Raw genomic sequence first — 25,731 nt, 5'->3', positions numbered from 1 at the left:
TGCTGGAGGCACTTACAAAAACATCCTTGGAATTACCAATCATTCAGGAAAGCAGTTTGATCAGTCACACATTTTCATTTTATTTTGATCAAATTGAAAATGCGCCATCATGAAGTGGATTTTGTCAAATTCCATGTAATTAAAACTGCATAACTGCAGTATCGATGAATGGATGAGCAATAACCTTTCTTTAAGTGTGAGGGGTTCCTCGTGCAAAATCCAACCACTACCCATCCTTGTTACTTTTATGGTTTTTTTTGGTTTTTTTTTTATTTCCAAACCTAAAGAGAAGTTAAATTTAAGAAAGGCAGCATGCCAAAATGCTAATTTAACCATCAAATGTGCAATATAATCTAATTTTGTTCATATTAAACATCCTTCATTTTTCAGTACAGTCATACAAACCCAATCCAAAACGACACAGGAGTTAAAAAAATAAAAGTATGAACCAAATGAAGGTGTTGTGCTCCATGTTGAACATCCTCCAAAATGAACAAGTGGCCCAAAGTAAAGCTCCTCCTCTAGAGTGTGTTGTTGAGTAAACTGTGAGGCGTTTCGTAGCCAAACAGCTCATAGTCCCTCTTGTAGATCTCGTAGAGCTTCCTCCTGTCCTCCAGTGGTACATCTTTAAACCAGTCAGACACTGATAAAGGGTTCGTCATGTTTTCGTAAGCCGATGGAAATTTGATATGTTCCTCCAGGTTCAAGGTCGTTATCAGCTGCAATGCATCCTCTGTAAGCGTCTCCTGATGGCCGATAAAGTCATACCTGAGTGGAAGAAACTGGGTTTTAGACTGGGTTTGTTTTTCAGAAGATGGAAAAAATGCAGCTTACTCGATGAAGCAGGGTTGACACAGGCGGTGAAATTCATTCCAGTGGGGGTCAAATGCATGCTTGTTTTTCTTCGTGTCCAGCAGGTACTGGACAAAGCTATAGAAGGAAGGGCGGATGCCTAACGCAAACGCCTCCGTCACTTTCAACGGGGGGTTGGACTGGTTTCCGTAGCGCTGCAGAATGGCTCGGCCGTAATATTGATAAAAGTACTGATTGATCTTTAGGAACTTGTCCCGGAAGGCTGAGATGAGGCGCACAAAGGGATCGCGGACAAACATGAACTTGGTGTACTGCTTCAACTTGGCCTGGAAGCAAGATAAGTTAGTTGTATCGCCATGGTAACATGATTGTTTACTTGTTATATGCATTTGATTACATTTCCTTGATGAACCACTCATGAATCTGAGACTTACAGTAGCGACTGAATCAACAGTGCTCATTCCGGTTGACGTCAAGTACTGCATAGCATTTTAGTTTAACTGCAGTTCTTAAACATCAATGAATAAATGAACACCAACCCTTCCTAGGAGGTAAAACTAAACATGTAAAACTAAATGCTCACCTCCCTCTCCACTTCTGGAAAGCTGGCAAGAGTGGCCAGACCCTTTGGATCGTGGGCCACTCCGGCGGGTATGTCCTTGGGATCAGGGTAAGGTTCACCGTGTTTCAGTACGTGCATGAACCTCTTCCAATTACCACACGCCACCTGGAGAAAGGAACAAGATAAACTGCAGTAACATGATAACTATCCCAGATTTTTCCACTCAGGACACATCAAATCCTAACACTGCGTCATTGAGAGACGCTATGTTGCTCATGTTAGTGTGTTGTGTGGTCCCTACCTTTGGTATAAAGCAGTAAATGATGCCTTGTTTGTCATCCACAAGGAGGTTATGCAGAATTCCGTTGATACGTTTGTTTTTATCTTTGGAAAAGGTCTCCTTTTCTTCTTTGCACATGTCTCTCAGAATCGTCTTCCTCAGCTCCTGCTCCCTCTCCTGTGCCATCGTCTTTGCTGAGCACCACAAATGATAAAAATGAAAAAAAAAATGCTTTTACTGATGTTTCATTAATCAAGTGACATGAACCAATAGAGAAAGAAATATGTGTTCATGTTTCACATCAAGATTATGAATGATGGGCAAAATTCCCCCAAAAAGTGCAGTTCCCCTCAAAGGAAATACAGTACAGTTATGAACTATTATGCCAAGTCATCTATCAGGTGAGTAATTACAAATAGTCCATAAGAAATAATGCTGTGTTAGCCAGCAACTGAATAAAAAGAAGTGTGAGGTCAAAGGTCATGTTTAAGCGAGGTCATGCAAACGTCATGCAAAAATAGTGTAAGCTCATATCAGCAAAGACAAGCATGACATCCTTGTGAGTATGAGTATTATATGTACCGTACCGCATCGCATCAGCAGAGATACCAGTTTACCTTGTTTGCGTCTCACGAGCATCGTCAAGGAATGATGAAGAGAGATATATTTACAGAAACTGGCACAGAATGTTCTGATAAAACAACTATTTTAAGCAGAATTCTTTCACTTTGTCGGGAGCTCAGGGGGAGGAAAAAGATTTGGTTGTCCGGAACTTCCGGGGACTGCAATTCTATTGTATTGATTTATTGTTAATCCAATTCTTTTCATTCATTCATTCATTTTCTACTGCTTATCCTCATGAGCGTCGAGGGGGTGCTGGAGCCTATCCCAGCTCTCTTTGAGCGGGGTACACTCTGGACTGATGGCCAGCCAATCACAGTGCACATATAGACAAACAACCATTCACACTCACATTCATACCTATGGACAATTTGGAGTCACCAATTAACCTAGCATGTTTTTGGAATGTGGGAGGAAACCGGAGTACCCGGAGAAAACCCACACATGCACAGGGAGAACATGCAAACTCCACACAGGGATAGTCGAGGGCGGAATCGAACTCGCGTCTCCTAGCTGTGTGGCCTGCGTGCTAAGCACTCGCCCAACCGTGCAGCCTAATCCAATTCTATTCTGTTTAATATTCATTCATTCATTCATTTTCTACCGCTTTTTCCTCACGAGGGTCGTGGGTAGTGCTGGAGCCTATCCCAGCTGTCTTCGGGCGAGAGGCGGGGTACACCCTGGACTGGTGGCCAGCCAATCACAAGGCACATATAGACAAACAACCATTCACACTCACATTCATACCTATGGACAATTTGGAGTCGCCAATTAACCTAGCATGTTTTTGGAATGTGGGAGGAAAACCGGAGTACCCGGAGAAAACCCATGCATGCACGGGGAGAACATGCAAACTCCACACAGAGATGGTCGAGGGTGGAATCGAACTCGGGTCTCGGCAAAAAGTGGAAATTAAATTGGCTTAACTTTTTGATCTTGTTAGGTTGAGATAAAAATAATTGCCAACAACATGCAGAAGCAGACAGACAGTCATAACTATGAAATGGACAATATCCCAGATGTAGTTTACGTACTGTAATATACGATGAGCAAAGGGTGGGGGCCATCAAATGGTTTAAAATCACCATTTTCCCGATGGGTTTTGGGTTTTGAGTCCATACTAGTCTATTACATACATTTTTTTCTGCATTCAACATTTTCAAGCCGTACCTCAAGATCTCTTTGAGGTATGGCTAATAACGACGGGATGTGACATCAGGTGAATCCAAGCAATAGAAAGGAAAAATCAAGAGGACCTCTCTCGTCATGCTCAGTAAGAAATAAATATTTTAGAATTGTACCTGTTGGCATGTCCCAATGGTAATAGAGGGCCATCACACTGATGAAAGCCACTAAACCAAGGCAGGGCATCCGGATGTTTTTACAAGATATCATTGTTGCTGGTCTTTGACAACGTGTCACCCTACCAGGGGAAAAAAAAATAAGTAAAACCGACATAACACTATTTTATTTTAGTCTAGTATTTTTAATGTAATATGTGCAGCACTCACCTTGCAATGTTGTCACCTGCCAGCGCGTCTCTAACATTGTGATATCATCTCTAGCTAACAACTCACCAAGTATGGAGAAAAGGTGTGGTCAATATTTTGACTCAGCAGAACCGTTTAGTCCGTCTTTCGGACGATAACCCATAAGTTGTCAAGTATGAAATCGACATTTGTCATAATATTAAAAAAATGTGATTTATTATATATGGATATTGATTCAGTGTGCAAGATTTGGACGTGTAGTTGGGATTTCTTTTGGGCTGCAGTTAGTGCAAAGTAGGTTTGGCACAACAGGTTTTTGTATATTCAACCTCTCCCAGTTGATGCTGGCACTTATTATGAACATGAAAAACCATACAAACGTACCAAAAAACAAACGCAATACCTCAAAATAAATCAATGTTACCTTTGTGAAATGGAGCAGGAAGAAGGCCTTTTCTTAGTTGAATACATACTTCTTATCAAAACTATATTGGCTACGGCTTACTGTATATAGTAGCGTGACTTGTTGAAAACAATGTAACGAGTCAGTGAGGAAACGGTAGCTCCAATCACGAGTTATCAACAAGTTTGTCAACCCATTGGAGGTCGTAAGAGATCATTATATGTAATACTATAACAATACAGTATGACTCACAGTGTCATCTTGTACTGTAAATAACACTGAACTCTTCACACAGCAACACTCGAAATATACAAACATGTATCAATGCGAGTGTAAAAAAATAGATTTTTAAATCTATTTTCAACTTTTTCCCATTATGCTTTGGCACCCCTGCTGCCACATAGGCAGTATTATATTAGCAACGGGACTGGTTCTTTTTTTTTTTTTTTTTTTTTAGCCAATCAGACTTCAGATTCTGAATGGTGTAGCAGAGCAAAGAAGCCGACCCCCAGTTCTGATTGGTTAATCAGAGGGAAACTGTTCAAGAAGCTAAGACACAGCAACAATGGCTGACTGAGGATATGAAGTTGACATTTGTGGTCAGTAGATTTTTAAGGTTAAGATCTGGGTTCGATTCTCCTCTTGGCATCTCTGTGTGGGGTTTGCATGTTTTTCCCATGCGTGGGTTTTCTCCGGGTATTCCGGTTTCCTCCCACATTCCAAAAACATACTAGCTTAATTGGCGACTCTATTGTCCATATAGGTATGAATGTGAGTGTGAATGGTTGTTTGTCTATATGTGCCCTGTGATTGGCTGGCGACCAGTCCAGGGTGTACCCCGCCTCTTGCATGAAGTCCTGCCAGGGCGGGGCCACCTGGGAGGCTTACCAGCCTTCAGACACCATGCTTGTATGCTGACTCACCACCAGATTGTTGCAACGTCAACAAGCTTAGTTTTTTTTTCCCAGCAGCTCCATTTGTTTTTGTACCCTGTGGCTTCACCCCTTTTTGTGTTTTTGTGTTACTTACCTTTTCCCAGTCCTGAATGCGTCTTTTGTTATTAAACACATTTTTGTTGTCTCTGCTTGGGGTTACAAACACTGACGACTAGCTGTTTTGATCTTATATATGCCCACGCCACCTCATCCAGACACCCTGTGGAGAAAAATCATTTCGGCCGCTTGTACCTGTGATCTTGTCCTTTCGGTCACTACCCAAAGATCATGACTATAGTAGAGGGCAGGAACGTAGATGGACCGGTAAATTGAGAGCTTTGCCTTTCAGCCTAGATCTGTCTTCACCACAACACACTGATGTAGAGTCTGCATCGCAATTTGTCTGTTGATCTTGTGTTCCGCCCTTCCCGTACTCAAGATGACCTGAGGTACTTGAACTCCTCCACTTGGGGCAGGATCTCATCCCCGAGGTGCTTGGAGGTGCTGATTCTCATCCCGGTCGCTTCACACTCGACTGTGAACCGAGTTGAGACTTGAAGGTCACGGCTCGATGAAGCCAGCTGGACCACTCAACCGGAACCCTTCAAAGCCCTGGCTGCACCTAGAGACTCGGTCCATAAAATTCATTAACGGAATCTGTGACATGTTTCTTCTGAACATGATTGAATCCCTCCTGGAGGTGGGAGTTGAAACTCCTTCTGACAGAGGACTTTGCCAGCGGTTCCCAGCAGACCCTCACAATACGTTTGGGCCTGCCAGGTCTGACCCCCATCCTCGGAGCCAACTCACCACCAGATGGTGATCAGTTGACAGCTCCACCCCTCTCTTCACCAGAGTGTCCATTACATATGAACCTCTCCACTCATTTCTGTTGCTTTTTCTCTATGCAGGGAGGCGGGGCTGCTAGCAGACACACACACACAAAAGAGTGTAGCCTTGTGAGGAGCAATGCAAGTTAATGTAGTAGAAATTCATTCATTCATTCATTCATTTTGTACCGGTTGCGGGGGGTGCTGGAGCCTATCCCAGCTGTCTTTGGGTGAGAGGCGGGGTACACCCTGGACTGGTCGCCAGCCAATCACAGGGCACATATAGACAAACAACCATTCACACTGACATTCATACCTATGGACAATTGGGAGTCGGCAATTAACCTAGCATGTTTTTGGAATGTGGGAGGAAACCGGAGTACCCGGAGAAAACCCACACATGCACGGGAAGAACATGCAAACCCCACACAGAGATGGACGAGGTTGGAATTGAACCCTGGTCCTCCTAGCTGTGAGGTCTGCGCGCTAACCACTCGACCGGTGCAACCTACACAATATTATATTGATCATTTTCTATCGCTTTCTACCGCTTTCTACCCAGCTGTCTTCTACACCCTGGACTGGTGGCCAGCCAATCACAGGGCACATATAGACAAACAACCATTCACACTCACATTCATACCTATGGACAATTTGGAGTCGCTAATTAACCTAGCATGTTTTTGGAATGTGGGAGGAAACCGGAGTACCCGGAGAAAACCCACGCATGCACGGGAAAAAACATGCAAACTCCACACAGAGATGGCCGAGGGTGGAATCGAACCCCGTCTCCTCGCTGTGTGGTCTGCGTGCAAACATTTCTCAGACAGTCAGAATTGCCTGTGAAAAAATATGTCTCCAAAACATCAATTCCACAACTTCAATGAATGAAAGATGACATAGTAACAGAAATATTGCATTATTATGATGCACTGTTAAAACATTCATTCATTTTATACCGCTTTTTCCTCACAAGGATCGCGGGGAGTGCTGGAGCCTATCCCAGCCAATCACAGGGCACATATAGACAAACAACCATTCACACTCACATTCATACCTATGGACAATTTGGAGTCGCCAATTAACCTAGCATGTTTTCGGAATGTGGGAGGAAACCGGAGTACCCGGAGAAAACCCACACATGCACGGGGAGAACATGCAAACCCCACACAGAGATGGACGAGGGTGGAATCAAACCCTGGTCCTCCTAGCTGCGAGGTCTAACCACTTGTCCACCGTGTCGCCACTGTCAAAAAATTAGTTGATTATTGGTCATTATTTCCAATTATTTGGTCTCAAATGTTGACAATAATATCGTTTAGCATCAATTTGTTTAAAACAAACATTTCAAAATGCATCTGTATTGTTTTGTGACTTAGTTAAAGTTCCAGTATGTGTCTTTTGATACAATTCCAGATGACTAAAGTGGCTTGTTTGCATGCTTCTTCTCTTATATTCAACTTTTCTTCTGGTTTGGGAATGTTTTAGTATTTTTATTAGAAAAAAAGACAATACAACATAAAGGGAACAAGGGTAGGTGGATTCTTTTCCTCTTCCACACTGGTGACAAACTCCAACATCCTCAGCTGCAGCAAAGAACAAACCACTCAGTCCACGGCTCAGCAGTCCTTTGGTGCCTTTTGGGATTGAGACAACGGTGTTGAATGTCAAAGTTCTGTTTTTCAGTGCTCTTTGGAGGAAAAAGAGTGAGAGCGTAATTAGAATAGACGGTTGGCTTTTCTCTGTCCTTCCTTCTTCTAAATGCTCCCGATTGCACATGAGGGTCACGGCCATGTTTGCTTCAACATCACCGTTGTGACGTACAGTGTAGCATCTCTCCATGTTTCTCTGGTGTCTTATGATTAGAGAAACCGTAACATATGTCATATCTCTTTGGTGTCTTTCCATGACATTATTAAAAGGCAGACACTGTCGGCGCCATTTCTGCTCCTCGTGGCTTCCGGAGTGATGAAGATGCTGACGTCAAATTGAGCTTTCTTCACATGGTGCGAGTGGTGCTGAAGATTTAAACATGGGAAAGCTGGCGAGCTCCTCCTCTAGTCCCGCTATCCCGTCCCCGAGGTCCTCATCCATTTGAGCGTCCCTCTCTCCTATCTCTCTTCTGGCAGTCCGTCCGTCGAGGACATCTACTGATAAAATGTTGTAATTGGCGTACAAAGCGTTTCCGCTCCCGTTTATAGCTTTGTTGCCGGTTGTTGTGCCGCTAATACTGTTTCCATGGTGACTGCCATTGCCTGTCGTGGTGGCCGCTATCCCGTTACGTTTTTCAGTCAGTCGGAATCCCTCATGGAGGAGGCTGGTGTTGCACGGCGTCTGTGGGGCGGCAGACTTCCCCGGCGGCGGGTGGTCGCATGTGTTACTTGAGTGGCGACGTTTCACAAAGTGGAAGAGTATCACTCCGAATATTAAACCCCCGAAGAAGAAGAGGACGTAGAAGGCGACAACGTGGCGTGTGCATCCACCCACGGCTCCTGCGGTGCTCGGGTCCTCCAGCGTCAGCTGATAGGCTGCTCTACGGCAGGGGGCGGGGTCATGGATCTGTCCCTCCTATATTGGGTAAAAGATGTCAATGGAGGAGCTTTTCAATTCAATGTGTTTTTTTTTTTTGTACCTGGCATATGCAGACGTAACTTCCCAGACCGTCCGTGGTGACGGTCACCTCGAGGTCGGGGTAACGCTGCTTGGTGAGACTGTGCGGGGGGTACTCCCAGCTACATGGTCTGGGGGACAGCTGGGCGCATGGCAACCGGAGATGTAGACCCAGGGAAACGCGCAGTTCCTTGATGGGTGGGGAACAACGTTCTAAGCACCAGAAAGAGAAAGAAGGGTAGCATATTAAGTCTTCCTAGAAGATGTGGGAAAATATGCATTATGTCCATCAAAGTAGTGGGACTGGAAAAACTCATTTTTATGAATAATCCTTTCGGGTCCAGATTAGCATTAAGATTCAGGGCCAACAAAGCTATGCAGCCTTACCTGTTTGATTCAAGTAACCAATTACGTCAGGGGTCTCAAACACGCGGCCCGCGGTCCAAATGTGGCCCGCAGGACACTAGTTTGAGGCCCCCGCCTTGATATGAAAGTTTAATGTTAGTGCGGCCCGCAGCAAGTTTGATATGGATGCTGTATGGTATCATGTACCCAGAAAAAATTATTACGTTTGATTAATGTTCATGTTAAAGGTTAAATAACTGTTAATAGTTATCCTCCCTATCCGTGTGGAAGTGGTAATGTGCAAGTTTGATATGGATGCTGTATGGTATCATGTACCCAGAAAAAATTATTACATTTGATTAATGTTCATGTTAAAGGTTAAATAACTGTTAATAGTCATCCTCCCTATCCGTGTGGAAGTGGTAATGCGCAAGTTTGATATGGATGCTGTATGGTATCATGTACCCAGAAAAAATTATTATGTTTGATTAATGTTCATGTTAAAGGTTAAATAACTGTTAATAGTCATCCTCCCTATCCGTGTGGAAGTGGTAATGCACAAGTTTGATATGGATGCTGTATGGTATCATGTACCCAGAAAAAAATATTATGTTTGATTAATGTTCATGTTAAAGGTTAAATAACTGTTATAATAATAATAATAATAATAGTTATCCTCCCTATCCGTGTGGAAGTGGTAAGTTTTTGGCTTTTTAAGTTCAAAGGAAATAACTTGGAGGCTACCGTTTAGGTCGCTAGCTCTCTAGTTTGCGAGTTAGCATGTGTCTCAAGACCCTGCAGTTGCGCAATATGTTGTAAATAAAAAGAGTATAAATGTGACTATAGTCGTGTTTTGTCATGTCTACAGGGCTCTAATAATGCTTTGTTCATTTTAATCTGAAAAAAATAATTTGTCTACCCACCAACTATATGTGGTTTCTTAAGTTTTTATTATTTGCCGTTTTATTATTACTATTATTATATTTATTTATTACTGATTGATTGATTTTCTTTATTCTTTATTTATTTTTAATCTTATTTTGTGCAGAAAAATAAAAATTAAGATATTTGAGAACAGTGGAATGTTTTATCAGAGCTTTCATTGTAGAAAATCGGAACCAAAGCACTGAAAAAGTTTGTATATTTTTCTGTTTTTAATAAATGCGTTTTTTTTGGGGGGGGGGGACCTGATGCGGCCCAATCTCACCCAGACCCTAGCTCCAGTGGCCCCCCAAGTAAATTGAGTTTGAGATCCCTGAATTACGGGGTGTGTTCCAAACCCTTTTCCCACATACACAACAGTGGGGTGTGTCCCAAAACCCACATAAGATTCCTACACACTCACCTTCCTGGGCATCACATCTCCTCAAGGCGTCTTCTATGACATCACCACTACCAGGCCTGAACACACACACACACACACACACTGTAGTTGATATTTGACTTGACAAGGAAGCCGGGCACTAATGTCAGTACTTACGGCACCATCGAGGACAAGCAGGTTCCCTTCCTTGCGTCCCATTCACAGCCCAGTTCTCGGACTCTGGCACACAATGCGCAACTAAAATAGACCGTGCACTCTTCAGACCTGATGCGGGCAAGAGACCGGGGGCTGCCCACCAGAGCCCAGCCCTAAGAAACACAGTAGATCACTCAGCTGCACAGAACACCTCCACATACGACGTCAGAAAATACACAGTACTTACTTGGTGCAGGAAAATATTGTTGATGGGCTCTGTTGCGTCAAATAAAGGAATTTCCCGCAGTAAGGTGGCATTCTCGCCCATTACTGCCACCTGGTGGAGCTCGCCATAGTCTGCAAAGATGGCAAACAAAACAACATCTGTGGCAGGGGTCTCAAACTCAATTTACTTGGGGGCCACTGGAGCTAGGGTCTGGGTGAGACTGGGCCGCATCAGGTTTTCCAAAAAATTTTATTAAAAACAAAAAAATTCAAAAAACTTTGCTTTGGTTCCAATTTTCTACAAGAAAAGCTCTGATAAAACATTCCACTGTTCTCAAATATCTTACTTTTGATTTTTCTACACAAAATAAAATGAAAAATAAATAAACAAATCAAGAATAAAGAAAATCAATCAATCAGTAATAAATAAATAAATATAATAATAATAATAATAAAACAGCAAATAATAAAAACTTAAGAAACCACATATAGTTGGTGGGTAGACAAATTATTTTTTCAGATTAAAATGAACAAAGCATTATTAGAGCCCTGTAGACATGACAAAACACGACTATAGTCACATTTATACTCTTTTTATTTACAACATATTGCGCAACTGCAGGGTCTTGAGACACATGCTAACTCGCAAACTAGAGAGCTAGCGACCTAAACGGTAGCCTTCAAGTTATTTCCTTTAAACTTAAATAGCCAAAAACGTACCACTTCCACACGGATAGGGAGGATAACTATTAACAGTTATTTAACCTTTAACATGAACATTAATCAAACGTAATAATTTTTTCTGGGTACATGATACCATACAGCATCCATATCAAACTTGCGCGGGCCGCACTAACATTAAACTTTCATATCAAGGCGGGGGCTGCAAACTAGTGTCCTGCAGGCCACATTTGGCCCGCGGGCCGCGTGTTTGAGACCCCTGATCTATGGTAATGGTAATGGTAATGGTTTTACTTCATTTGAACATGCATCAGATTACAATTGAGTGCATCCCATAATCAGTTCACAGTTCCACATGTCCAAAAGGAGTAGGAAGAAGCAAAGCTTATTAAATCCTACCCCTCCATCTGGTACTTTTACAATCAGTAACTGTTACATTTGTTCACTTCCTGCTTTCCATAATACAGTTTAAGGTTGTTTTTTTTTTTTTTTAATAATGCACCTCGTACCGAAGTACAAGGTGATATGAGCATCCAATGACATAATGTGTACCATAGTAAGTGTCCATATAGTGATATAGATAGACTCCCTTTATTGTCATTGCACAAAAACACAGTATATAATTGCCAACGAAATGTATATATGTAATTGACTGGAATTGAGTCCAGGGTGTAGCGAGCTCCACTTCACGTCATTATAACCGATGAATGGATGACATCTTTTACCTGTTCCAAGGTGCAGAATTGCTCCTCGTTGTCCCTCTCCTCTTTGGTCCGTGAGCGTGACGGCCAGTTTGGTGTACTTGACTCCCTTCCTGACCAGCAGGGGCGCCGCGTTGACACTTTGCTGCATGAGCGGGTGATTTCTCACGTACGCCAACAGGTTGTCTGGGATTTTCAGAGATGAGTCAAAGCCCTCGGCCTTGAGAGCGCTGTTCAGGCACTTCGGGGGAGAAAAAGCGAAACCGGTGAGACATTTTAAAAGGGAGACTATGCCTTTTCATAACAAATATTGCATGGTAGTACCTGGCCAGGCCTCGGCGAGCCCACTGGTGTGGGTGTGTCTGTTTTGTCAATGCGCTTTTTAAATGGGCCGTTCATTACTCTGATGATGTCAGAGACGCTGAAAACACAAACTGCGGACTGTTCCGGCTCCCTAAGACACAGGAAAGAAGAAAAAAAAATGGATTTATGCACGGGAATTGTGTATGTTTGGACCATAAGAACTGGGGGCCGAACTGAAGTTCCAGTTTAAAGGTTTTGCAGTGGCTGTTTTGAACTGTGCCAACGAAAAACACAATGGGCCACAGGAACGTTTGAGTTCCAGGAACTATAGTCACCAGGAATTAAATGTTCCTGGACATTTGGTGATGATGCTGATCTGAGTTGCAGCAGAACGTAGGCTGGTTCCGCTTACCACTGCGTGGTGAAAAGACCGTAAAAGTGCGTGCTGCCGGCTTCTTCAGCTGAGTGTCGCAAGGTGAAAACATCCTGCAGGATGTCGTAGCGTTGATGTCTGACTTTGTCCTCGCACACCAGCTCTGCTTTGAGGAAGGTGGTCCAGTGTTGCTGCAACGTCCTCAGCCCCCCGACGTCAGACTGAAAGAAGTCAAAATAGGTCATACGGAAATCTATTCAAATCTGTCACTCGTCAATCACACGTTGGATCCTCACCCTGCACACCCGTGCCACTCTGGGTACTCTGACTTTGGAATAGAAGGTGTACTCCATGGCTGCCTCGTTGAAGAAGAAATAGATCCTGTCGTCCTCTCCCGTTACGTTGTTGTCAGCCGACAGCTCCACGACGGCTGAGCTCACAAAATCAGGTTCTATTCGCCAAAAAAAAAAACGCACCAGACTCGAATGAGTACAATGATTCAATCACGCATTCAGGTCCGACGGTGCCCACGTCTCACCATCAAGCCAGTACACTTTTTGCTCGCTCCGGATCTGCTGTTGCTCCGGTCCCGTTGCCCGGGTGATGTCGAATTCTGTGCCGCGAAAGTTGATGGAGGTGCCGGCATACAGGAGACCGCCTGAGAACATAAACAAGTAAGAATGAAGGTCTAGTGGTTAGCGCGCAGACCTCACAGCTAGGAGACCAGGGTTCAATTCCACCCTCGGCCATCTCTGTGTGTGGAGTTTGCATGTTCTCCCCCGTGCATGCGTGGGTTTTCTCCGGTTTCCTCCCACATTCCAAAAACATGCTAGGTTAATTGGCGACTCCAAATTGTCCAAAAAAAACTGCATGAAGTCATCCACCGCACGACTGACATTGAGTGAAAAAAGTTCTCCTCACATTCCGTGTGGAAGTGGTACGTTTTTGCCTTCTTAAGTTTAATCAAAATAAATTTGAGGTTAACTGACCCTTTCATACCTATTGGACTGGTCGCCAGCCAATCACAGGGCACATATAGACAAACAACCATTCACACTCACATTCATACCTATGGACAATTTGGAGTCGCCAATTAACCTAGCATGTTTTTGGAATGTGGGAGGAAACCGGAGTACCCGGAGAAAACCCACGCATGCACGTACATGTACTCCGGTTTTTCCTCCCACATTCCAAAAACATGCTAGGTTAATTGGTGACTTAATTGGTATGAATGTGAGTGTGAATGGTTGTTTGTCTATATGTGCCCTGTGATTGGCTGGCGACCAGTCCAGGGTGTACCCCGAATGAATGAAGACGGCTGATTGTGCCTGGAAAACACAGAAAAGCACGCTAACTCAACCACTGATGCTAACTCACCTGTCATAACTGCTGTGAAGGGCTTCCTGGGGTCAAAGGGCACCTTCTTCCTCCCCATCTCCATAATGACCTGCCCATCAGCGTCCTTTTTTATAGTGAAGGAGGACATCTCCTGCAGGGCGGTATCAAGAAAAGGACTGTGTTCATCTTTTGTGTTTACATGTGACAAATATGATCCCAAACACTGACCAGGAAGGCACACTTTGGGTCGAAGGCATAGGTACCACACACGTAGATGTGCTGTCCATCTGAATGGAACTCCAATAAGAGGATGTAATTGCGGCAGTCCTCCTGCAGAGGGAGACAGAGACCCATATGAACAAGACTTAACTAAGCAGTCCTGGAAACAGTGATCATTTTAGGATTAGCTGATCCAAATTAAACTTGGGGATACTGATAAGATTAATTGACAGTATGGTATGGGTTAGAGGGAATGGAACCTTTCCATCCTGTCTTGTAATTTTTTTAAATTATGACAAGAAAGGTTATCTTAAAAAAAATGCAGTAAATTTTGTGCAATCTTGTTTGCAGTCACACTTGCATTTTTGTGAGAAGACTAAATAAGGCCTTGATTTAAACATATGCATAAAGTTGTACACATCACAACAACATCAGCATCCAAAACAGTTTGACGTCTTTTCTATGGCAGATTTATAATGAGATTTTTGAATGTACATGTATGGCGTACCGTAACAACGTGCAAGATGGTGGCGCCCTATTTGGCTGTGGAAGCACTTCAATTTATAACGTGCTGCGAGCTGAACACAAGCAAATATATGATCTAATTTGTTCCTGGAATTCCAACAAGGCAAGCAGTGTGGATTATATAGATGCGGGCGAACGCCTGCTGCAACGGCGAGCCTGGATGACCAAATGGCCTGCGGAAAACAGCGCAGCCGCGCATCACTAGCGCCGCCACAGACCCAAAGCATGGCTGTAGTGCTAGACTAACAACCAGGATGAAGGTCTGACACCATGACTCTGATTCCATCTGTTCTATTCTATCATTCATCTACTGTATACGTTTCATCACTTAAAATGTGTTAAAAAGTGTGGTATATTCATTCATTCATTTTACACCGCTTATCCTCACTAGCGTCATAGTTATGCTGGAGCCTATCCCACATATAGACACATATAGACAAACAACCATTCACACTCACATTCATACCTATGGACAATTTGGAGTGGCCAATTAACCTAGCATGTTTTTGGAATGTGGGAGGAAACCGGAGTACCCGGAGAAAACCCACGGGGAGAACATGCAAACTCCACACAGAGATGGCCGAGGGTGGAATTGAACCCTGGTCTCCTAGCTGTGTAGCCGGTGTCAGGTATATTTTGCGCTTAAACCCAGATTATGCTTTTGTGCATTTAACGTGTTAGCTTCCTTAGTCACAAACAAACAGTAATGGTATTAGTAATTAAAGAGAGATGGGGCAAACACTGACCATGACCACCGATCAAGTTTTTTCAGAAATGAATGAATTAATAAAAAGACGCCGTTTCGTGCTAGGGTATCGTCTATTATTAGTGAAAACATTGAAATACAAGTAATAAGTATTATTATGGTCACTGGGTAGCAGTAATGATACTAACCTCAGACATTACATTACCTTAAAACTGCATGAAGTCAGCCACCGCACGTCTGACATGATTGAGTGAAAAAAAAGTTCTCCTCACATTCCGTGTGGAAGTGGTAACTTTAATCAAAATAAATTTGAGGCTAAATGGTTATCTTGCTGGCAAGTGGTTAGCGCGCAGACCTCACAGCGAGGAGACCATGGTTCAATACCACTCTCGGCCATCTCTATGTGGAGTTTGCATGTTCTCCCCGTGCATGTGTGGGTTTTCTCCGGGTACTCCGGTTTCCTCCCACATTCCAAAAAACATGCTAGGTTAATTGGCGGCTCCAAATTGTCCATAGGTATGAATGTGAGTGTGAATGGTTGTTTGTCTATATGTGCCCTGTGATTGGCTGGAGAGGAAAAAGCGGTAGAAAATGAATGAATGAAAGAATGAATTGTTATCTTGCTAGCTAGTGACTGTCTCAAGTCTCTGCAAGTTGTGGAATGTGATGCAAACAATAAATTGGAGTGTAAAGGCGACTATAGGGGTGTTATTTCATATGTATAGGGCTCTAATAATGTAAAAAAAGACACATTTAATACCCTTTTAGACTCAGTTTCAGCTTTTGATGTTGGTTTTTGGGCCACAAACTGCTACGGAGTGATTCCCTCTCACTCTTTTTGCCAAATGACTCAAGCTTCTAACAAGTGTCTTCTCAGCAAACACTCAACGCTCAATCTCTCACCTCCGTCTTTCCTTTCATCATACAAATGTTCCTGCCCTCCTGTGGTACATCCCAAACCACCTGAAACACACCACAAAGAAAAAGGTTGAGGACATTGTCCTTCAGGGGGGAATCACAGCAATCTTCCAGTTCTTTCACCGTGCGTGGCGTCTCGGTCAGCTTATTGGTGTCCACTGCCACTATGGTGTCTCTGGCACCCAGGAAAAGCACGCCAGACGTGGGATCCAGGAGGAACGTGCTGAAGTTAGCCACAGCTTTAAACACCTCTGGACCGATGATGGTGTCTGTGGACAAAGACAAGGAGCTTCCATTATCATGAGACAATACCACTTAGGAAAAGCCAAGGAGGAATACAGTGCAAATACATGATGAATAATGCAAGATACATTCAAATAGCTCATTGTGTGCCATCCTGTGTGTGTGTGTGTGTGTGTGTGTACAGGCGGGCTCTCAGCAAGTTTGCTGATGTGTGCGAGGGATTCCAGCGCCTCTTTTAAAGCCCTAAAATGCTTACATTTGGCAGATTTTCTCATTTCCAGAGAGCGCCTTGCTAACTCAACACACACACACACACCAAAGAAGAGGAACTCATCGAGGCACAGCTTAACCCCATCAGCATGATGAATTCTGACATATAAATTGTGTTAATTGTGGAAAAGAAACTCATGTTTCATGTCTTTGCTCAGTCAGCAACACAACACACAGTAATACACTAAAAATATTTAATCATATCTTTTTAAATGGGACAGCACTGAAGAAAAGACACTTTTTTTTTTTTTTTTACAATGCAAAGTACCGTAAATTCCGGACTATAAGCCGCTACTTTTTTCCCCAAACTTTCAACCCTGCGGCCAATTTATGTATTTTTTCTAACGGCCGCCAGGGGGCTCTCGAGTAGAAAAGGTAAGATTAAGACCGGTGGAATATGTGCGTCGAGGAAGACTGCAACTTCTTGTTTTGTGCATAAATTAAATTAGCGTGAACGTACCCTCATCGTGGAAAAATGCAAAAAGAAAGGCATATGACGCAGCTTTCAAGCTAAAAGCAATCGAGCTGTCCGATAAAGAAGGAAACTGATGAAAATGAAGACGGCTTACCGTGATTTTTTTACCAGTATGTTCTTTTACCAGACCTGTTATACTGTGTTGCTATTGTGTTGCGTGTAGCGTGTTGGTACCATGTTGCTACCGTTTTACCGCCGCGTCACAGGCACCGTTTGTGAAGAAAGTTATATTATTATTATTATTGTTAAGTTATATTATTAAAACTTTGAAAACTATCTCTGTGTACCGTCTTTCTTTGTAAATATGTTTACATGTTTTAATGTGGGCACGTGCGGCTTGTGTATGTACAAAATCGGTTTTCCTCTAAAAATGTAGTGGATGAGGCTGATAATCAGGTGTGCTCTATAGTCCGGAAATTACGGTAGTCAGTGTACAGTTTGTCTATATTACGGTAGTCAGTGTACAGTTTGTCTATATTACGGTAGTCAGTGTACAGTTTGTCTATATTACGGTAGTCAGTGTACAGTTTGTCTATATTACGGTAGCCAGTGTACAGTTTGTCTATATTACGGTAGTCAGTGTACAGTTTGTCTATATATCAATTTACCATCCACTGAAAATGACTCGATACGACACCACTAATATCTGAACCGTTGGAAACTAAAGTGAGTCCACCCCTTGGTGAAAATATTAATTCTCTGTTTCCCTGCATTTATATTTGGTTATTATTCAGTTATTCTTATTGCTGTCTCTTATTCTGTTCAGGTTTGAGAAACAACCCAACACACACACACACATTCATTCCATTTCGCATGAATGTCATTCCTCATTCACCAAGAAGCCATCTGTTCAGCTAAAAGCCTCCTGGCACTTAAAAAGATGGAGCCCAGCATCCCCAGAAACGAGCCTGCTGATATGACGCAACACACACACACACTAAAATATAGACAGTAATATTGCATATATTTTGTACGGCAATGAATTGTTTCCTTAAATGTCAAATACGGCTCGCTCAGAGACACAATAGTTGAGAGAGTGATGACATGAGTGTTGGTGACAGAGTCTAAAGGCAAGGTCTTCCACGCTGTCGTGGTTGTCAACCTGCACGCATCATTCCTAGAGTGACACCATCACATCTTTTAACTTCAACACTTTTAGTGTACAAAACAGGATGTTGAGCCAGAGAATCTATATTAAAAAAAAAAAAAAAACGCTCTTCTTTGGCATTAATCATTCATCATTCATTATACATTAAACATGACGGGGGCAGGGAGTGTGTGTGAGTGTGTGTCAGGTGAACGTCTGGTCCCTGTGGGGATGTGTGATATACTATAAATCGGTACATAACATATTCATTCATTTTTTTCTACTGCTGGAGCCTATCCCAGCTGTCTTTGGGCGAAAGGCGGGGTACATCCTGGACTGGTCGCCAGCCAATCACAGGGCACATATAGACAAACAACCATTCACACTCACATTCATACCTATGGACAATTTGGAGTCGCTAATTAACCTAGCATGTTTTTGGTATGTGGGAGGAAACCGGAATACCCGGAGAAAACCCACGCATGCACGGGAGAACATGCAAACTCCACACAGAGATGCCAGAGGGTGGAATTGAACCCTGGTCTGCGTGCTAGCCACTCGACCGCCGTGCCGCCCGGTACAAAACATATAAAACATGAAATAACGGAAGGCGGTGTTGGAGGTGGTGGTGGTGGGGGGGCGGGTGGTGTCTTGAATTAACTGCCTTTAGCTATGGAGGGGACTTAACCTACTGCAGGGCACTGTGGGAATGGACCAACCAGGAACTGACACATTATACCCCCACCAGCCGCCCCCCAACCCCCTCACAGTGCTTCATCTGTCAATCAAAACTCATTGAGAGAAGGGGAACAGCAGCACCACGTGCACACACACACACACACACACACACACCAAGCCCTAAGGTGACAGGACACAGCTGTGACACCCCCCCACACACACACATTCAACGCAATATTCACCACATCCTCTGTGTTGTTCTCCAGCAACAGGATATGGAAGCTTAGTGAGTATATCATTTACCATCAACATGAACACCTGATGACAGAGGGCAGTCATCTACACACATCCTGTCGTTGACGACTACACAAAAAAAAAAACGTATGGGTCAGCCCGCATCTGTAGCGTAGACAAAATATCCCTCTGTGATGTGTTGTCACAGCATTTATCATGACGGCACGGAAGCGTTATGCAAGCTTGCAGAAAGAGGAGAGGTGTGTTGCTTTGCAGCTGTGATGTGGACCTCCATTAGCGCAATAAGGCAACCATCTGCAAAAGATCAGTGACTTTTAAAACATGGGAGCAGCTGTGTTGATTGATGCACCCCTTTCCAGTTAGGTGCAACAAAATATATAATATAGAAAAATATAAGATTTTAGCGGGGCGGCACGGCGGTCTAGTGGTTAGCGCGCAGACCTCACAGCTAGGAGACCAGTGTTCAATTCCACCCTCGGCCATCTCTGTGTGGAGTTTGCATGTTCTCCCCGTGCATGCGTGGGTTTTCTCCGGGTACTCCGGTTTCCTCCCACATTCCAAAAACATGCTAGGTTAATTGGCGACTCCAAATTGTCCATAGGTATGAATGTGAGTGTGAATGGTTGTTTGTCTATATGTGCCCTGTGATTGGCTGGCGACCAGTCCAGGGTGTACCCCGCCTCTCGCCTTAAGATAGCTGGGATAGGCTCCAGCACCCCCGCGATCCTCGTGAGGAAAAAGCGGTAAAAAATGAATGAATGAATGAATAAGATTTTAGCATGATTTACAGATGCTAGCATACACGCTGTCATTAAAAGCAGCTGATACCATAGCAGAGAAAAGGCTGCAAAGGTCATAAAAAACATGTAAGGGGGTATCCAAACTTTATCCAGTGTGTGTCGCAAACATAAAAATTGAAATAAGATAATCATGCAAGAGGTAATGATGCAACTCCACAATAGAAGAAAGCAGTTTGGTGCAGTTTTAAGCAGAAAAAAAACAACTTTCCCGTGGAAATACCTGCTCTGCAGCAACCAGGAAGTGAAAGCGCATTCACCGTGCTGTGTGAAAAGGGTTACGCATGTGCACACGAGCGTACAAAAGCGTGCACACACACTGTTCGGTTGCAAATATGAAAATTGTAGTTCATAGTTCATGGTGTTATGTGTGTTAAAAATGATATTCATGTAAAATTTACAATATGCCCAAAACAGGCCCTTATACACAACGTACTGAATAATGAAGACACAGGTTACATTCAGTAGCCTTTCTACATTGAACAAAGACATCAAATGCATAAAATGACCAGAGCATGTAGGAAGGCCAACATGTCCACTTTATCAGCTATATGTTTTTATTATTGCTACTGCCAGAAATGTCTTCATTCACATCATAGTAAGAACCTTTAAAAAAAAAAAAAAATCACATCCCAGACTGTAACTTCCCACGTCATTTTCCCGCTTGCCCAATTCTCCCACCTCCACCGACCTACTCGCTCCCTCTCCGGGGCAGCAGGCGGCTGGCTCACACTGATAAGCAGTAGCACTACTAATCAGGCTTGCCCTAAATTCACCCGTGCCTGTCAGAATGGGCATGTGAAAGTGTGTGTGTGTGTGTGTGTGTGTGTAAACCTGCAGCATCCCTCACGAGGGAGGTGTTTGTACATAATGTGTCCTCACATGTGACCAAGTGTCACTGTGTATGACGAGAAATTAAAGATAGCTGAAAACTAAGTGGAACAAAACAGGAAGTACAACAGAATAAGGGCATAGAAACCTGAACTAAGCCATATAAGGGGAAATAAACTGTCACGTATAGGCTGTTCTTTTCTATTCTAACTAGGAGAACCTGGATTCGGTCTGTGTGGAGTTTGCATATTCTAATTGTGCATGTGTGGGTTTTCTCCGGGTACTCCGGTTTCCTCCCACATTCCAAAAATGCTAGGTTAATTGGCGACTCCAAATTGTCCAAAAAAAACTGACATTGACATGAAAAAAGTGACATGAAAAAAGTTCTCCTCACATTCCGTGTGGAAGTGGTACGTTTTTGCCTTCTTAAGTTTAATCAAAATAAATTTGAGGCTAACTGGTTATCTTGCTGGCACGGCGGTCAAGTGGTTAGCGCGCAGACCTCACAGCTAGGAGACTAGGGTTCAATTCCACCCTCGGCCATCTCTGTGTGGAGTTTGCATGTTCTCCCCGTGCATGCGTGGGTTTTCTCCGGGTACTCCGGTTTCCTCCCACATTCCAAAAACATGCTAGGTTAATTGGCGACTCCAAATTGTCCAAAAAAACTGCATGAAGTCAGCCACCGCACGACTGACATGATTGAGTGACAAAAGTTCTCCTCACATTCCGTGTGGAAGTGGTACGTTTTTGGCTTCTTAAGTTTAATCAAAATAAATTTGAGGTTAACTGACCCTTTCATACTTATTGGACTGGTGGCCAGCCAATCACAGGGCACATATAGACAAACAACCATTCACACTCACATTCATAGCTATGGACAATTTGGAGTGGCCAATTAACCTAGCATGTTTTTGGAATGTGGGAGGAAACCGCAGTACCAGGAGAAAACCCACGCATGCACGGGTGGAATTGAACCCTAGCTGAGAGGTCTGCGCGCTAACCACTAGACGTCATCATTTATAAATTACATTATATATTTTTTGTTTGTGCAGTACTGGTCTGACTTTTTTTGAGCGGCGGTTCCTGCACATATGTTGCACACATTGGCCTCCACACCGCAGCCCGAACCCGTCATCACGCCAGCCCAAAGTTCCCTGCCGTTTATATCAAGCTACCGTAAAAAGTAGCACATCTGGACGCCACACCCGCGCCCCCGCCATGCTGTAAACACCACGCCTGGCCTGTTCCTGCTCCTGACTGCAGAACAAAGTGGACAGTGTGTGACTGAGTGAAATTGACAAGACACCCATTAAAGTGGACAACTTTGACCACGGTCAACTGACGGTGCGTTCAAATGCTTTTAACCGGACTTCCCAGCACGACTTGAACACATATGTCCAAGTGACAATCCAAGCATATTTTGTTGACATGACACCCTCTTGGACCAGTGACCCCTCCCTCTAAGCCAGCTGAAGCTCCACACGTGAATATCAGCTGCAGCTCAGCTCGAACCAAAACACGGAGAGATTCCACAACAGTGCAGCACCACAACACTGATTATATTTTTTTTGTGTGTGTGCTTGTACCACCTCTTCCTTCCTTCCTCTCTTTGTCCTTCCTTGTCTCCTATTGACTGTCACTCTGATTGGCCGCCTCTTCAAGGTCAGCTGGATGTCAGTTTGTGTTGACGCTGCTCCAAATTGAATTTGGTGGCTAACGCCATCGTTTTCAATGAGCATCTTTACCATTAAACAAACATAATGGGAACATTTTCAATGAAGGATGCAGGATCGAGAAAATGGTACCGAAAACACCCCCCTCCCCCAAAACTACATGGCGAGAGACACTGCAAGTTGATGGAAAAAAAAAACAGAAGTTTGATTGCAGCATTTTTAATTTGCTGCAATTGCCTATTGTATTTGTTCTATGGCAGGGGTCTCAAACACGCGGCCCCCGCCTTGATATGAACGTTTAATGTTAGTGCGGCCCGCGCAAGTTTGATATGGATGCTGTATGGTATCATGTACCCAGAAAAAAATTATTACGTTTGATTAATTTTCATGTTAAAGGTTAAATAACTGTTAATAGTTATCCTCCTTGTGGAAGTGGTAAGTTTTTGGCTATTTAAGTTTAAAGGAAATAACTTGGAAGGCTACCGTTTAGGTCGCTAGCTCTCTAGTTTGCAAGTTAGCATGTGTCTCAAGACCCTGCAGTTGCGCAATATGTTGTAAATAAAAAAAAGTATAAATGTGACTATGGTCGTGTTTTGTCATGTCTACAGGGCTCTAATAATGCTTTGTTCATTTTAATCTGAAAAAAATAATTTGTCTACCCACCAACTATATGTGGTTTCTTAAGTTTTTATTATTTGGTGTTTTATTATTATTATTATTATATTTATTTATTATTGATTGATTGATTTTCTTTATTCTTGATTGAACATCCTCCAACAAGGAGCTGAGCAGTAAAACCCTCAAACTTCATTTTCCAATTTGCTTCAAGAATCCCTCGAGAGTGTGTGACACACACACTTTGACGTCATAGACCAAGAAATATTTCATGAGTGTGTGTGTGTGTGTGTTTGTATGCATGTGTTACGTCACGACTGTGAATCATAGACTGTCTTGCCTTCTTCCACTGTGGACTTGAATGCCTTAAGAGCCACACCTCTTAAGCACACAAATAAACCATGAGCCAAGAGACCAGTGTGTGTGTGTGTGTGTGTCTACGTCTGTTAAATTGTGTCACAAACAACAGACCAAGCGCACAAACACAAGGGCCCTCAATTATGATTGCGTGCTTTTATTTATTCATTGACTACACAGCACACGCAGTCCTGCTATACTGAACCATGAGGCTAAATATGCTTCACATATTTGACTTCTCACACGGTATCTGGAAGGTTTCATACACTTTGCCTTACGTAACACATGCACATTTTAGAACAGGGGTCTCAAACACGTGGCCCGCAGGACACTAGTTTGAGGCCCCCGCCTTGATATGAAAGTTTAATGTTAGTGCGGCCCGCGCAAGTTTGATATGGATGCTGTATGGCAGGGGTGGGCAAATATTTGGACTCGAGGGCCGCATTGAGTTAACAAAATTGTCTGGGGGGCCAGAACATATATTTAACACACACACACACACACACTATTTTATGCTTATCATTTTCCTTGAATTATTTGTCTAATTTTATCTGTAAAAGTGTTATCCTATATCAGTTGTATGTTCTCATGTCCCTTTTTCAGGAGCACTTTAAACATCACACCACATCAAACTATGTCATTTAATTTTACAGTTTTGTTGTTTATTTTTTACTAAATCAGACATCCGACTTGCAAGTCATGTTGCCAGTTTGTATGTTAAAAGTTGAAGTTACTTAGAAAGCAACTGGCGGGCCGGATTCAAACGCTTGGTGGGCCGCATGTGGCCCCCGGGCCGTAGTTTGCCCACCCCTGCTGTATGGTATCATGTACCCAGAAAAAATTATTACGTTTGATTAATGTTCATGTTAAAGGTTAAATAACTGTTAATAGTTATCCTCCCTATCCGTGTGGAAGTGGTATGTTTTTTTGGCTATTAAAGTTTAAAGGAAATGACTTGAAGGCTACCGTTTAGGTCGCTAGCTCTCTAGTTTGCGAGTTAGCATGTGTCTCAAGACCCTGCAGTTGCGCAATATGTTGTAAATAAAAAAAGTATAAATGTGAATATTGTCGTGTTTTGTCATGTCTACAGGGCTCTAATAATGCTTTGTTCATTTTAATCTGAAAAAAATAATTTGTCTACCCACCAACTATATGTGGTTTCTTAAGTTTTTATTATTTACCGTTTTATTATTATTATTATTATATTTATTTATTTATTACTGATTGATTGATTTTCTTTATTCTTGATTTGTTTGTTTATTTTTCATTTTATTTTGTGCAGAAAAATAAAAATTAAGATATTTGAGAACAGTGGAATGTTTTATCAGAGCTTTTATTGTAGAAAATCGATGTATAAGCATGTATAAGCGTTTTTATTTGGAGAGGTCCAAAAGGTCATTTCCCACGATGCCCGACCCCGTGCATCCACGCTGCTTTTTTGTGATGTCATCGTCACCTTGCTCCACGAGAGAGGAACTAAAGAGGCGGGGCTTTTTCCTTCCTGGTAAATACAATGGAGACCTCCGTGCCTGCACTCTCTGTCTGCACTCGTGCAGGGTTTCTAAACATGAGCGTTGTGAACTCCGCTGTGCTGTTGTGTCATGAATACAACATTACAGTTCAGTGATGTGCTCTGAGGCTCATGGCTGGTGAGGCACCGACTCAGATTTACACGTATGACCTTTGAGGTGCTGCAAAGCACTTAGCTGGTTCAGCTTATGAATTTTCTCTTCTGATCAGCAATGATGACTTACATTAAAGACATTATTCAAGCTGTAAAAAGTAATGGTGTATAATAATACATCTTTCTGCAGAACCAACAAAAATTTGTATTCGATGAGGAACTGTGCACGTTCAAGTGCTTTTTACAAGGAAAAAAAGATTAGCTTCATATAGTGCCTTTCAATGTTTAACCCATTACTCATTCATTCCTTGGTCACACTCCAGTGGTGATAAACTACATCTGTAGTCACAGCTGCCCTGGGGTAGGTTGATTGAAATGTGGCTGCCAATTCGAACCTCTACCACAGAAGACACATCCGGAGTACCCGGAGAAAACCCACGCATGCACACAGAGATGAGGGTGGGATTGAACTCGGGTCTCCTAGCTGTG

The 25,731-nt window shown here is 43.0% G+C and overlaps 2 protein-coding genes across 2 annotated transcripts in view; both read right to left on the bottom strand.

Annotated features, from left to right (window-relative positions):
- Nucleotides 1-55: 55 nt before the first annotated feature.
- On the bottom strand, nt 56-3,861 carry LOC131126257 (carbohydrate sulfotransferase 12-like). Its single transcript, XM_058068597.1, has 6 exons — nt 3,788-3,861; nt 3,578-3,699; nt 1,677-1,849; nt 1,397-1,540; nt 835-1,139; nt 56-768 (listed from the first exon to the last, which is right to left on the bottom strand). The coding sequence occupies exons 2-6, from the start codon at nt 3,669-3,671 to the stop codon at nt 522-524; spliced, it is 963 nt and encodes a 320-aa protein (XP_057924580.1). The 5' UTR covers nt 3,672-3,699; nt 3,788-3,861; the 3' UTR covers nt 56-521.
- Nucleotides 3,862-7,412: 3,551 nt separating this feature from the next.
- The window catches only part of sema4f (sema domain, immunoglobulin domain (Ig), transmembrane domain (TM) and short cytoplasmic domain, (semaphorin) 4F), a 35,330-nt gene continuing 17,011 nt past the window's right edge, over nt 7,413-25,731 (bottom strand). The window contains exons 2-15 of the mRNA XM_058066389.1: nt 16,461-16,606; nt 16,323-16,382; nt 14,198-14,299; nt 14,009-14,120; nt 13,170-13,289; nt 12,928-13,082; nt 12,671-12,852; nt 12,280-12,409; nt 11,980-12,196; nt 10,596-10,705; nt 10,370-10,521; nt 10,235-10,290; nt 8,567-8,757; nt 7,413-8,502 (exon numbers count right to left, since the gene is read on the bottom strand). Coding sequence (XP_057922372.1) covers nt 7,918-8,502; nt 8,567-8,757; nt 10,235-10,290; nt 10,370-10,521; nt 10,596-10,705; nt 11,980-12,196; nt 12,280-12,409; nt 12,671-12,852; nt 12,928-13,082; nt 13,170-13,289; nt 14,009-14,120; nt 14,198-14,299; nt 16,323-16,382; nt 16,461-16,606 — 2,318 coding nt within the window. The 3' untranslated portion in view covers nt 7,413-7,917. The remainder of the gene's footprint in view (nt 8,503-8,566; nt 8,758-10,234; nt 10,291-10,369; nt 10,522-10,595; nt 10,706-11,979; nt 12,197-12,279; nt 12,410-12,670; nt 12,853-12,927; nt 13,083-13,169; nt 13,290-14,008; nt 14,121-14,197; nt 14,300-16,322; nt 16,383-16,460; nt 16,607-25,731) is intronic.

Source organism: Doryrhamphus excisus, chromosome 3 (genome assembly GCF_030265055.1).
Source record: "Doryrhamphus excisus isolate RoL2022-K1 chromosome 3, RoL_Dexc_1.0, whole genome shotgun sequence".
Taxonomy (NCBI): Eukaryota; Metazoa; Chordata; class Actinopteri; order Syngnathiformes; family Syngnathidae; genus Doryrhamphus; species Doryrhamphus excisus.
Note: the sequence above shows the minus strand (reverse complement) of the source record. Positions and strands in the feature narration are given on the sequence as shown.

Excerpts from the sequence above, each read along its gene's own strand:
- LOC131126257 (XM_058068597.1), bottom strand. The coding sequence starts at position 3,671 with ATGATATCTTGTAAAAACATCCGGATGCCCTGCCTTGGTTTAGTGGCT. Across the intron at positions 1,850-3,577 it reads CCATTGGGACATGCCAACAG|CAAAGACGATGGCACAGGAG; the intron begins GTACAATTCTAA and ends TGTGGTGCTCAG. Across the intron at positions 1,541-1,676 it reads TTTACTGCTTTATACCAAAG|GTGGCGTGTGGTAATTGGAA; the intron begins GTAGGGACCACA and ends TCCTTTCTCCAG.